Below are 13,910 nucleotides of genomic sequence, written 5' to 3' on the forward strand. Positions count from 1 at the left end.
CATAGGATGACTATAGCATAATATATCTCCAGACTACAGATGCTCCTCCAGAGGCTACAAAAGCCAATAAGGAATATTCTGTGGCCTATGAAAAATTAAATTTAAAAACAAAGTACACAGAAACTTTTGGAAAAAATGAATTGGAGCCTGGTACCCACTACAATGAAAGTCAGCTATCATAAATTAACACGGAGCTCCTAGAAATGTGAGATTGTGATAACTCAGCAAAGAGAGCAGGACTTCCCGAGGCCACGTGGCTGGTGGGCCTGGTCCGCATAACACTGCACTCAGATGTCACAAACCCAAATGACAAGACAAACATCCTTCTTAATTTGAAAGTCTCCCTTCTGGAAGAGACAGGATGTCTAAGATGTACTATGTTTAAAAGAGTGCTGTGCTGCTGGTTTATAATTTAAGAGTGCCCCATAAAACGCCTTGGAAATAGCTCTCTGTTAGCTAGAAAAACCTTTGGTTAAATATATTTTTATGAGCTTTTCATTAACAGCGTAGCAAGGCCTTGATGCCAAGGTGCCAAACCTCCCCACGTGGCTGGAAATCACTTGGCACATTTTCAGCCATTTCAGTCTCTGTCATAGGTCCAAGGTTTGCAATTAAAAATATAATCTTTTTAGCATGTGCAAGACCCAAAGGCTTGAAGTACCATGCATTGAATAGGATTATAATAGTATTTGGCAGCTCTTCACGGATGGCACATATTAATTTATGTAAACTGGGCACAACTTGGGGCACTTCCTCATCAGGACCACAGGAAAAAATCAAATCAAAATAAAAGCTAGTCCCCGCTCAATTGGAGATTTGGGTTTTGTGTTTTGGTGGTTTCCCCCCTTGTTTGTTTTTGTTTTTCGATCGTCATAGAGATGAACTCAAAATTCAAGGTCTCTTTTGCCACACACACACGGAGTCCATTCAAATTAAAATTTCCAAAAAAAAAAAAAAATAACTTACTTCACAGGATTATTCTTAGGTTTTGCCTTTTCAACAGCCTGTAAACAGAAGAAAAAAATGCAATTAGACAACATTAGCAGGCATAATCTTCACAACTAGTTACCAAAACAATAAGCAGCATAAGACGCTCTTCCAAAACATAAGGACCTAACTGAAGCAGGCTGCTTGCGATAAGCAGACTGGAGACACAGAGAGCAATTTTCCTCTCCCGGCGCACATGGTTACCTGTCCAAGTGCAGCTTTCAGACACAGACACTCATTCCTCTCTCTCTGCCTTGCACTCAGATCTTAGCCCCTGGGTGGGCCTGCTTGGGTTGTTATGACAGGGTGGGGAGGCAGGTGCGTAGGCGGGGGGAGGAGGGATGATCATGGGCACATCTAGGACTTCTCGATTTGTGGTGAGGACCCGTTTACCCTGTGTGACTCCTGACACCTGGCTGCACCTGCATGGTGAGAGCAAGGCCAAAGTAGCCATTTCTAAAATCATTTTTATTAGCGGACACCACAAAAGGCCAAGGGATGACCGACTGCTCGGATCAATCTCCTCCTGTGGAACCTTTAAGAAAACACACACCAAATCATCGAAATGAGGAAATCTCTGGGCCTCTCGGCCTGTGTCGCCTTAGACATGGAGCCTGGTTCCAGTTTATTGCTGAACCCATTGATCTGTGTACAGTCCATTTATCATTCATGAAAAGAGCTAGTGATCTTCACAGTATATTAGAAGAAACAACTCAGATCATCTGTCAACAGCCCTCTTATTTCTGTTTCCCTCTCCACAGGGATTGCATCTCCTTCGATTCTTCTGGAATTAAAATGTTGCTAAGCAACACAGCTGGGGGCGCTGATGGCAGAATGGCTACAGTCTATCAAACTGTTTAAGCACCTGGAGGGTTTTAGTGATGATTTTTTTCATACTTCTGTAGCATAATTATGTAATCAGAACCAAACTTGTACTCCCCTAGACTTTTGCAGACTATAGAAATAATATTTAATATGGAGAGCGTCGAAGCAGTGGTTTGGCAATCTCCAGGATCTTCAGACCCTTTTAAAAAGTGTCCATTCGGAGACCTTTATATTTGTGACTCCTGGAGGTGGGCAACGGCAGCTACTTATAACACCGGACTTGGCATTCTGGGTGACCGGTGTGGAAGTAAGTACCCCGGACCCTTCCATGTACAACAACAGCTCAACGCACTCCGGAGCCATTTTTAAAAAATAAATGAAACACTTCTCAATTTTAGAGATTAGCGTTGGAAATTCAAGTCCTTCTCTTCTATTAAATCTCAGGTTCTGTTGCTAGGTAAATACCCATTAATATTTGGGCACTTTCTTTGGCTCTCGGTGGCAAAAATCATCTTCTCACCATCTGTGCCTGAGGTTGAATTTTGGCAAGCGGTGGAACAGCAAGCAAGCGAGAGCGGGAGGTAACAGGTGAAAATGATAAAACAAGCAATATGTGTGTAGCCGGCCCAAGTCACGTCTCACAGGTAGTTAGGATACGGAAGTCTGTCCCTGAGCAGGTCTGGCCCTGGAAAGGATGCGGGAAGGAACAGGCGGACCCAGTCTGCCCACCCGTGCACACCTACACCTTCCTTCTCTACCACCCTTTCTCCCCTAGTCCTGGCTGCTTTGGAATGGCATACGGTGGGGGCGGAAGACATGTCACTGTGGAAATCACAGGAACCCACTTTCCCCTGTCCCTTACAATCCAAACGAGTCTGTTCCTGAAGACTTAGCTTATCGTAAAGTCACAAGCATGGTGTTCAAGGGGTTTCCTTTGGAAGCACACTGGATGTGATAGCATGAGCACGCCACTGGCAGAAGACAGGGAGGGAGAAATCACAGCGACATTGCTTAACCTAGCTTTCACTCAGTGACACGGTTTTTGAAAATGTCTTCTCTTCTCTGTGCCTCAGGACTGTCAATTAGACCCAGTTAGTTTTCTCTGATCAGGAGAAACATAATCATGTTCAAGGTCAGTTTCTTTGAAACCTATGTCTTTTCATACAGCCATCATAGGAAAATAACTTCATTCAAATGAATGTTTTCTGGGCTGCTTGGCTATTGATTGAAAATGTCTCTGCTGAGAGGTTCTCTTTTCTTTGGAAATTAACTCGGGATCATTCCAGAGTGCCAACAACTTTAGTCAGACGTGCTCACGTCATCCTCCTGTGTGCTCACCACCTTTCATCTCTAAGCTAAACGGTCACAGGGAGTCTCTGCCAGACCCGAGACAGAGCTCGCAATTTGTGTTCTTTGCTTCCGCTATAATGTGACACTGTGTTCAGCCCGCCATAGAGAATTATTCAACTCAGAGACTTCGAACGAAAGTTAAGTGAATTATTTGTGGGAGAACTATGTATGTCTTTAAGGTCTAAGAAGTAGTCTACAAAAAAAAAAAAAAAAATGCAAGGAGAACATTCCTCTTTTGAGATAACGGGACATGAAAACACCGATCCCATGTTCGAAATGTGCAAAAGGAGGGGAATCAAAATGAAACGATCTCGTGTAATTCATCCACATTAAGAGGGTTGCATATTGGGATTACAGCTCATTTTGAGTTTAAAAACATACATTAAAGTAATTTAAACTGATTGGAAGATGGAGGCTAGATAGTTAACACTCATGCTGCTTTAATTTGCAACATCTATATGCTTTTTAAAACCTATATTCTACTTATTTTGTGCCACGTTCCCCTAACATGATACTTATCTTGCCATTAAGGAAGCTCTAGTATAAGAAAGGATGATACGATAAATTAAAATGATAGAAAATAGATTCCACTGTGGTGTGGCGAGAGGCTGCAGGTTACAGTGGAAAGAGTGATGAGCGGGAAATCCAGAAACCCGGGATCGGCACCCAGCTTCGCTGCCTACTTTCATCAGGACGTTAGCAAGGCGGCTGACACTTCTGAATCTGTTTCCTCATTTTAAAACTGAAGATAATCATTCCTGTCCCATCTATATCAAGGGTGGGTGGGAGGAGCCAACATCCACGGCGGCGCTCTAGAAACCGTCGTGCGCTATGTAAACGCATTGCCTGCGGACCGTGCTTTCGGGCTTCAGGGCACACGTCTGCACGGCCAGAGAGTTTATGGGCTTGCTGACTTGGGGACCGGCTGCCGTATCGAACCCATGCAGTTACTCCAACGAGGATTACAGGAGCCACTCTGTTCCTCTCTCCACATCAGGAGCAGTTCTGGGCTAAATAGAATGTTTCTGTCTGAGAAGTCTTACTCGAGGGAGATCTGGATGTGTTCAGATCCTGACCCGCCTAGGCCAGCAGGAGAGACCCCTGCGCTTTCACACAGGCCTCCGTCCTGAACCTTCTCAGGGGCTGGTGCAGCCCCTCCTCCATAAGGCAGCCTAGGAAGCCTCCCTCCTTTCCAGGTGACTCCTCCATCAGTGGCCCCCCCTTTCACACCTCACCCCAGGAGGAGGGCACTTTGCTTTTTCACTAACATTTGACCCTGAGGTGAGCCTCCTCTGTCATATGGCATCTTGAAAAAATTATATGCCCAGGGAGAAGGCACTTCTCTCATTCCAAGGAGTGTTTATGAACTGATTCTTCTCTCATTACTAGCATTGTACTATTCATGGTATCCTGCTAAGCGGCAAATTTATTTCCTCAGGAGGGATGATGTGGCTAAGGACATGCTCACAGTTGCTCACTCATTAAATCTATCTTCCTAAAAATAAGAAGGACCTTGTCTTTCTGTTATGCAGAGAATCTTCTGGCTCCACTGAAGCCCAAGCGACTCAGGGACTATACTGAATTATGTGAACCATAAAAACTATAGAGCTATCATGAGAAAATAGAAGGAAGGAAGGAAAGAAAGAAGGAATGAAAGAAGGAAGGAAAGAAAATGGCTATCTCTTGAGTCCTGTCCTCCACGGCAAACATAACATGTATTTTTAGGGAGAAAATGCTACATATAATCTATAGATGGATCTAACTTTAAAAAAAATTCTTTGGTAATTCTGTCCCAGTTTTATTCTAATCCAACAAACACATATACTACATTTATTTAAAAAAATGGGAGAATCTTGGGGCACCTGGGTGGCTCAGTCAGTTAAGTGTATGACTCTTGATTTAGGCTCAGGTCATGATCTCGGGGTCCTGGGATCAAGCCCCGTGTCCAGCTCCACACTCAGTGGGGAGTCCGCTTAAGATTCTCTCTCTTCCTCTCCCTCTGCCCCTCTCCCTGATCACAGGCTCTCTCTCTCTCAAATAAATAAATAAGTCTTAAAAAAAAATTTAAAAATGAGAGGATCTTTTCAGGTTTTAAGAAGCATCCCCTGAACCGTGGTATCCAGACTTACCATAATACCTTTCCCCTGCCCCCATATTGGCAGAAAACAGACCCAATACAGTATGTTTCCTCTTTGTTGAGACTGTCAAGGTGAGCACTTGGAGGGCCTAGACATACTGTAGCGGTGAACTCATTCTACAGGGCTATGTGTTCAGGTGCTGCTTTTTTCCTTAATCAATAATGCTGCCAGTCAAGCATAAAATGTGATTCTACTAGCATTGCTCTATATAGCTTTTACCTTTCCTGCTTATACGTTTTTTTCCTGGTGTTCTGCTAGCAGATGCACCCAAGTTGGGTCTATACAATACATTTCTTTTTTTTTTTTTAAGATTTTATTTATTTATTTGACAGGGAGAGACATAGCGAAAGAGGGAACACAAGCAGGGGGAGTGGGAGAGGAAGCAGGCCCCCCGAGGAGCAGGGAGCCCGATGCGGGACTCGATCCCAGGACCCTGGGATCATGACCTGAGCCCAAGGCAGACGCTTAACAACTGAGCCACCCAGGTGCCCACAATACATTTCTTGATTAAAAAAAGTGAGAAGTCAGTCATCCAGATAATTTTAAATAACTGGACATTGGGCATTATGGACATGAGACAGAAGAACAATCGATTGCATTGCTTTTGAGTTTCTATGTTTTGCCTTCTTTAACTTTTCACAGGGCTGGTCCATGAAACACAGCCATACCTTAACCTAGTGACATGTATTGGTAAATTGTATCGATCACTGAAGTTCAGAAGAGAAAACTCCTCTATTAACAAATGAACTCATCATTAGGGTATTCAGATGGTCTAAAATCAATACCTCCAGAATTGGTTAAATCAATTAAAGAGACATATACTTAGAACACTTGCCCAAATATAAAAATGAATTGCTTAATTACAGCATTTAAATAGATTTCACTGGAATGAGTAAAACAGCCAGAGGCTTATATTATCTCCTATAGGCTGGGGTTTCAGCTGGCAGCACACGCGCGCATAGCCAGGATTGCAAATTAAGAGGAGAAAATGTCACTCAGCATTTTGCAACACCTAGATGCCTGCCTGAATTTCTGACTTCATATCTAGGGCCTGAAATCTTTAGGAAAACACCACCTATTGTATTTCCCCCTCTGGATAGGGGCCCAGGAGGAAATGTGGAAATGTCAGTTGTTTGAACCCTGAACTTACATGTTCTCTCTCCTTAGAGTATTGGGCTTCTCCCATCTTAATTTAATTCACTGCATTCCGTGCATCTATGAAGTAGGCCTGTGCTAGACATAAAAGGGGCAGCCAGAGAATTCTGACCAGCAGAGCTTGGAGGAAATTCATCCCAGGTGGAGGGCACCGCATCTCGCACCTAATAATCACTTAATAAACACTGACCAGATAAACGAGTGGGGGCTGAGCGTTGAGTCTGAGCACTGCTGTGGGTGTGGAAGGGTGCGGGAGGAAAAGCCGAGCTCTAGGACACATGCATCTGGATCGGAGGTGCTGCAAGGGCCCCTGAGACTTGTCTACACACCACAGAGAGGACGAGGATGAGGAGTCCGGGCTGCCGGGGCAGATTTCGCAGCCGGCTCCCGGGCAACAGGCCATGTCCCCTCACTCTTCCTGCAGCTAGGAGCTCGCTCCATCCTCATTACCGCTCCCCCAGACACTGGCCACTGCCCCTCCGCCGCTCTGCCGGTCTCCCCGTTCTCCCCCCCTTTGATGCTCCACTTTCATCCGGACTTTCTCAGAGCCCTTCATGGCTCCCCACCGCTCACTGAATTCCTAATCAGCCTCACCCACCCCGCCGTGCCAGCTGAACGGCGGCCTCCGAGAAGGTCTGCTTGGCCCCGTGTGTGGAGTCTGCTAACCAGTAGGAGTTTTTCAAGTGTCTTTAGCAAGTTCCACGTGTCAACTGGCGATTTGGTTTATAACTAGTTTTGATCTGTTGTAACAATGAAAAATGCACGGTCTTTGGTGAAGAAGCACGTTTCACTCATAAGAGTCTTGCTTGACGTTAATCATTCTCTAAGTGGAGTAAACATGGTGACACCAGGCACAGCATCCCAGCATTGGCTGGAGCGACTTATTCTCCCCAATAGAAGGGCCAATGTAAGAGGCACTCGGTTACTCTGTTCCCCTGGGTGTTTGGATTTGAAAATTCAATTTCCTTCCCCCCTGCCAATCTGAGCCCTCTTGCCCCTGGTGCTAGAGAGACCCCCCCTCGCAAAATGACATGTGTCTTGCGGTGGGAGACAATCAATACCTAATAGAGATGCTCTCCGTACCACGTGTGACCAGGAACACGGGAAGGGTATTCTTAGTGCATAGTAGGTACCCAATGGTATAAAAGTATTCTACAACCTACATGGGAGTGAATACTGATGATGCATCCTTAGCCTGAACATCCTAATGTATTCAGGCTTTCTGTCACTTTACAGCATATTATACTCTGGGCGACGACATCATATCCATCATTAGAAAACCCACTAGAGGGACGCCTGGGTGGCTCAGTCAGTTAAGCGGCTGCCTTCGGCTCAGGTCATGATCCCAGGGTCCTGGGATCGAGCCCCATGTCGGGCGCCCTGCTCAGCGGGGAGCCTGCTTCTCCCTCTCCCTCTGCCTATAGCTCTGCCTACTTGTGCTCTCTGTCAAATAAGAATCTTTAAAAAAAAAAAGAAAACCCACTAGTCTCCCATCTGTGAGTCTCCTTTCCTCTCACACTCATAATACTTCTGTCACCTTTCATTCTAACCAATTGGCTATAAACCAGAGGTTCCCACGACCCCCTCCTCAGGTTCGACTAATTGGCTGGAGTGGCTCACAGAACTTGGGCCAACAGTTTACTTATGTCTACCAGTTTGTTAAAAGACACGATCAAAGAGACAGATGGACAGCCAGGTGAAGAGATAACACAGGGCGAGGTCTGGGTGGGTCCCAAGTGTCAGAGTTTCTGTCCCCATGGACTTGGGGTTCATCACCCTCCCGGGACATGGATGTGTTCATCTACCTGGAAACTCTCCAAACCCCATACTATTGGGATTTTATGGAGGCTTCTTCACATAGGTATGATTAATTATTAATTCAGTTTCCGGGCTTTCTCTCCTCTCCAGAGAAGCGTGCATGCGTGTGTGTGTGTGTGTGTGTCAGGGGCGAGTGGGGGAACAGGGCTGAAAGTTCCAAGCTTCTAATCATGACTTGGTCTTTCTGGTGAGAAGCTCCCATCCAGAAGCCCATGCAGAGTCACCTCCTTAGAACACTCCTATCACCCAGGAAATTCCAAGGGATTTCATGCCCTGTGTCAGGAACTGGGGTCAAAGACCAATTGTCAGAACAAAAGATGCTCCTAGTGCTCTTACCAAATTAGTAAATTGCAAGGGTCTTAGGAGCCCCATGCCAGGAACCAGGCACAGAGACCAATATATCAATATTTATTTTCTATTATCTCACAACACCAAATACCAACTGATGTCTCTGTGCCCCAGTGTCCTTATTGGGCAACATGAGGCAGCTGGAATAAAGGCTCTCTATGGCCATTTTAAGGTCTGGTATTCTATATTCATACACAAGTACTGCAGACAGCATATACATATATGACTCAGGGATAAATATGGAACCTGAGCCTACCTCCATTAGCAATAAACAAGATTGATTACCAAGTTCATAAATGTTTCTATCTAATATTCTAGAGAATCCTATGTGGTACTCTGTGAAATATGGGTTATGCCATCCCATACATTCTGGAAGCATCTGCTGCTTTTATCTGCCCATCTATTTGAATTTTGAGTAGTTAATCTTAGGTTGGTATCTAATCTCAAATTTGGTACCTCTTCTGTGTATTTATAATGCCTATGCTCTTTGCTCTTACTAAATAAATAGAAAACGCACACACACACACATATATATATAGCTGCTTAGGAATAAGATAGATTCTGTTTCCCATTCAGGACAATATCCTGGATGTTTGCAGCCTGCCTGGTAGCTTTTCCAGCAGATGGCAGATATTTGGGGAACAGAGTAAAGCCTTCTTGGGCCCTAAACCAAAGCCGCAGTATATTTTTCAAAGCCAGCACATACATTTCAAAATCTCACATTTTCAGGCTGGCAGTGTTTTATTACCCAGCTTCTACTGGAGATGTTCATATTGCTCTAGTATATGCTAGAACCCTGATTAAATTCAAGACTTGGAAACTTCCAATAAACTTCCAGTACACATGGTACGCTGCCTGGGGCTTGTTGGCTAATGACTCCGAGCCAGGACCTCCAGGCTCCAACCGTGGATCTGGGACCCAACCTGGGGCGATGAAGGGGCGTAAGAAAAAGGACATGCTTGGACCCAAGCAAAGGGTGCAGTGAGAGTGCAGACGGGACCAGCCCGGGGGGCAGTGACAAGGGCAACTTGAATTCAAGTCAACTTAGTGATCCCCGCTTCCCAGAGGTGACTGCTACCCCTGCCCCTGCCCCCTTCTTCACAGATAGGAGCCATGGTCATCCCCGTTCTACACGAGGGTCACCTTTTCTGAAATAACGGGTCAAACCCATTTTTGCTTCCAGGTGGCTCTTAGGGCATGCAGCACACCCTCGCCCACGTCTGATTTCAACTCGCTGCGGGCCAGTGGCTTTGCAGTTGGAATGCTCGTAGATGGATAACTCATAAGCTGTAGTGGACGGTATCTCATCAGCTGTGACAAGCACCACACGTAAAAACATGGTGCTTCTCTGCATCTCTGTGTGCTCTAAGCATTTTATTGAGATTACAATAAAAAGGCAATCTATGGAGATTACGAGTCAAAATATTTGGTACTAAAAGTAGGAGAGCTAATTACAATGAAAAAAAAAATCAGCACGCAGATTTCTAAACAGTCACAGACTTGCCTGGAGCATATTAAAAATCACATCATACAAGCCCTAAGCAGTTTCTCATTAATCTAGTCTCTATGCTAATACAGCCAAATGGGAAACACAATCTTGGGACTATGAAGGCCAATGTTATTCTATTAACCTTATATGTTATCCTATTTACTTTCCAGTCTTTAATGAATAAATTAAAATGTCCTCTCATTCTCTAATTGCTGGATAGTTAGGGTATGACAATGTACGGATTTTATTCAGCTACAGTCTGCAGGCTTAACTGCCCAAACTCTATCATTTTGTGGGGGATTTCAATGAAAGGCAATGACAGATAAACTGTTTACATTAAAAGACTCTATCGAAGTTATTTTGCACCTGGTTTCATCCTAATCCATCTGCTGTTTCTCTAGCTCTGACAGGCTGACCTCTCTTGCCGTGTAGGCCATATTGATGTCATTACTGAAGGAGGCCTTCCCCAGCCTTTCTGCTGATAACAAAGTAAATGGAAATGCAGAGAAACCCCGGGGAGGTAACAACTTGTTCAGCATGATGAGGGAGAACTGTAGCTAAAACAAGAGGACCGATGACAGCAGGGAAGAGTGTCTGTTGTCACAACGAATGCGTTCGCGACAGCACATCAGCTTCCAAAGAGCCGGCTAATAGCAGGAGCAAAATGTTCTCATTAGCAAACTTTAAACGTGAATGTGGGCTTGAGTTTAACCTGACTACTGTGTTTTGAAAGTGTAACGTGCATCCCAGGTATAAGGAACACATCCCCAAAGCGGCCAGAATGTTTCATCTTCTGCTACCATGGAGGTCAGCTCATCTGCAATGATCTCAGAACGACCTGGCCGGGGAGCTAGCCCAACAATAATAAAAACAAACAAGTGAAACTGGATCAAATATAAAGCCAAAATCAAGAACCTGGGTGAAAAGCAAGCTACCTGTGTGTGAGATAATGAGTGATCTTTAGCCAAAAAATACAATTATGAAGTGCAGGGCAAGAGCTGAGAAGACACGATTGCTCTGTATATGTTAACATACTTGAGGTGCAGCCCCGCCACCAGCACCCAGTGGAAAAGTCCACACATGCCCAGTAACATGCTTTGAATGAAGCGCACATCTCTAAGGGTGCTAGCGCGATCCTTAAGCAGAAAAATAAAAAAAGATCCGGTTAAATAAAATGGGGTACATGGGGGCTACTTGCAACGACATATCCAGACACAACTCATGAGAATGCCTTTGTGCTCAAAGCAAATCTGAATTGTTCAGCTCTGTTTTTAAAGCAGCAACACCACCCTAAGCTCTACCTCGGCTACAGAGTTGAGCCTGGTCCCTGACCAAACATTTCCCGTCACCGTGCTCACTCTCTAAACTTCCTACGGAGCTAAATGAAGTCCTCTAACATTTCAGTCTAATTCACATTAATAACAAGATGGAATTAATATTAAAATGCCCTAAAGGCGGTTTCAAACAATACCCATTTCTTTACAGCCTTTGTACTTCTAAAGTCTGCTGCTTCTCATGTCAGTGTGAGGTGGCCGGGCCCGAGAGAGCCCTGCTCAGATCCAGCCTGGCTTCAGAGCCCAGGGCCCCCCAGACCGTCCTGCCGGCAGAGTACAAGGCCACACGCCCAGAGCTGCGCAAATCCAACATCATGATCATCAGTCGGTGAAATGTTAAGCAGACGTTTACCTGGTTCTGTGGATATATGCAGGAGGGAGCTCTTGAGTTTGGCCACCACACATTCTAGAAGTCTTTGGAATAGGTCAGATTGTGGATAGCTTAAAACTTAAAAGACAGCAATTTTAATAAACCTGTCAATACAATTTCTTTGTTAAGAAAACATTTGAGACTGATTAGGCTGCTTATATTGAAAGAGAAGCACAAGGTCTATATCTTTAGATCTTTTATTGAACTGCAAGCACAGCATGAATAACTGCTTCTTAGCTGTAAATGAAAATTGATTCCAGGTTTAACTCCTCATTTTCAGGGGTCCTTTAAGTCCCAAGAAGCACACGAAGACACATTTGACCCAAAGGAAAACTGCAGGTTCAGTGGGGTAAGGTGAGAGCATGCAGAGGACCCCGCACGTATGCGCTCTCCAGAAGCCTGGCCAACTGGGTCATGCCACCCTAGCCAAACGCCAGTGGACGTGCCACGGCCTCCCTGCCTGCCCCAGAGGCCTGGCTGGAAAATGGCCATGCAGTAAGCATGGTGTGGGGAAGGCCAGGGTGGGGCTTTAGATTTGTGATGCCCAGAGCAGCCGGCTGAGAGGTAAAACTGTAGTCAGCTGGCTAACGGACATCGTGTAGCTCCCAACTGCGTTAGTGATAGCCAACTTTGAAAAACGGAACATACCGCAACACGGATGTTTACTCGGACGCTAAGTACAGAACACTGTATCCCATTCAAACCCTGTTCTGAAACATTCCAATGTCCAACGTCGACTTCAAGGGATTATTTCCCATTCTGGGGAAGCTCCGAGAGAAAGGCACAGTGAGTACAGCATCTCCAGGGCAGGAGGAGAGAAAGGAAGAAGTATAATTGAACGGATGACTCAGCTGTCTACCCACTTCAGTCCTCTGAAGAGAAACTCTTGTTTAGAGCCACGTAATTTTCCTGGAAGAGATTTAGTGCAGAGGGGAGGAAAGGTCATTCACATCCAGTGAATGCCTTTTGTGGGGGGCAGTTAGGATGTTCGGTCCTGTTCCTAGCAGATGCCTATGGTCACCGAAGCCAAAATGAAGGGCAAGATCTACCAATGGATCCAAAAGAGGGGACTTCCAATCAATGTTTAAAAGGGCCACGAGGAAGAATAACCACTGATATGTGTAGTGTTTGTGGTTTTCAGGGCATTTTCGTTCTCTCTTCCGAAAGCCACGCTCTTCATGACTACACGTATAATTCCCATGGCCAGGTTTGCCACATACTGACGGTTTTCCAGGTAGTGATTTCAGCAGCTCTCTTTAACATCCTATTCCTTGCAACGAAAGGCAAAGAAATGGAGCCAGCATCCCAAAGCATATGAGACATTTTAGATCGTCACTAGTGGTAAAGCCAAGGATGCTGACCACTGCGTGAAGTGGTAAACACTTACTATGTGCTAAGCAGAGTGTCAAATGATCTTGCCTATATACATTCACTTAGTCACTAAATCCTCACTATGACCCAGTAAAGTAGGTGCTAGTGTTACTTCCATTTTAGAGAGGCTTAGGTCTTTGGCCCAAGGTCATCCAGTAAGTGGCAGAGCCAGATTCAAACCGTGTTTATCCGACGACATCTGTGTACTCTTGCTCTGCCTTCCTACACTCTATCAGCAAAGCCTCATTCCTTAGCAGGCAGCACGGACCTATTTGCTTCCCAAACAGTCCCAACCTGGAAAGCAAAAAACGCAGCAGGGATGGTAGAGAGAACACACAACTTCTAACAAGTATTTTCAGGGTACAATCACTATCGCTTTTTCCCTGAAACGATGTGTCTACGTGACTGTGTATCTCTGACTTTAAAGAGTCACTAGAAGGTAAAAGCTTCTGTTAAAAATGTTTTTTTTTTAAAACAACCTTTAGTCTCCATGGCTGACCATTTGGCATCTTTAATTTCTATATTATAATTCTCCCATTCCGGTCTCATGCTCTATTTTCCTGTTTGCAGGAATAATGCTTAGCATTTTAAACACGTCCTAACTGCTCTGTTGGTGTTTGTGCACAGGACCTGCTCAGCCTAGCCAGCGGTGGGTAGGGAGGGGGGAGGTCGTTCTGATTATGAGAGACTTGAGACTGAGATGCCATAGTAGAAACTGACATGTC

At 45.0% G+C, this 13,910-nt stretch overlaps 1 protein-coding gene across 2 annotated transcripts in view; it reads right to left on the minus strand.

Annotated features, from left to right (window-relative positions):
* AFF2 (ALF transcription elongation factor 2) overlaps positions 1-13,910 on the minus strand; it is a 449,605-nt gene that overhangs the window by 86,817 nt on the left and 348,878 nt on the right. For both annotated transcript variants that reach the window (XM_078065010.1, XM_078065009.1), the window contains one exon: positions 967-1,004. In XM_078065010.1, coding sequence (XP_077921136.1) covers positions 967-1,004 — 38 coding nt within the window. The remainder of the gene's footprint in view (positions 1-966; positions 1,005-13,910) is intronic.

This window comes from Halichoerus grypus, chromosome X, assembly GCF_964656455.1.
Source record: "Halichoerus grypus chromosome X, mHalGry1.hap1.1, whole genome shotgun sequence".
NCBI lineage: Eukaryota > Metazoa > Chordata > Mammalia > Carnivora > Phocidae > Halichoerus > Halichoerus grypus.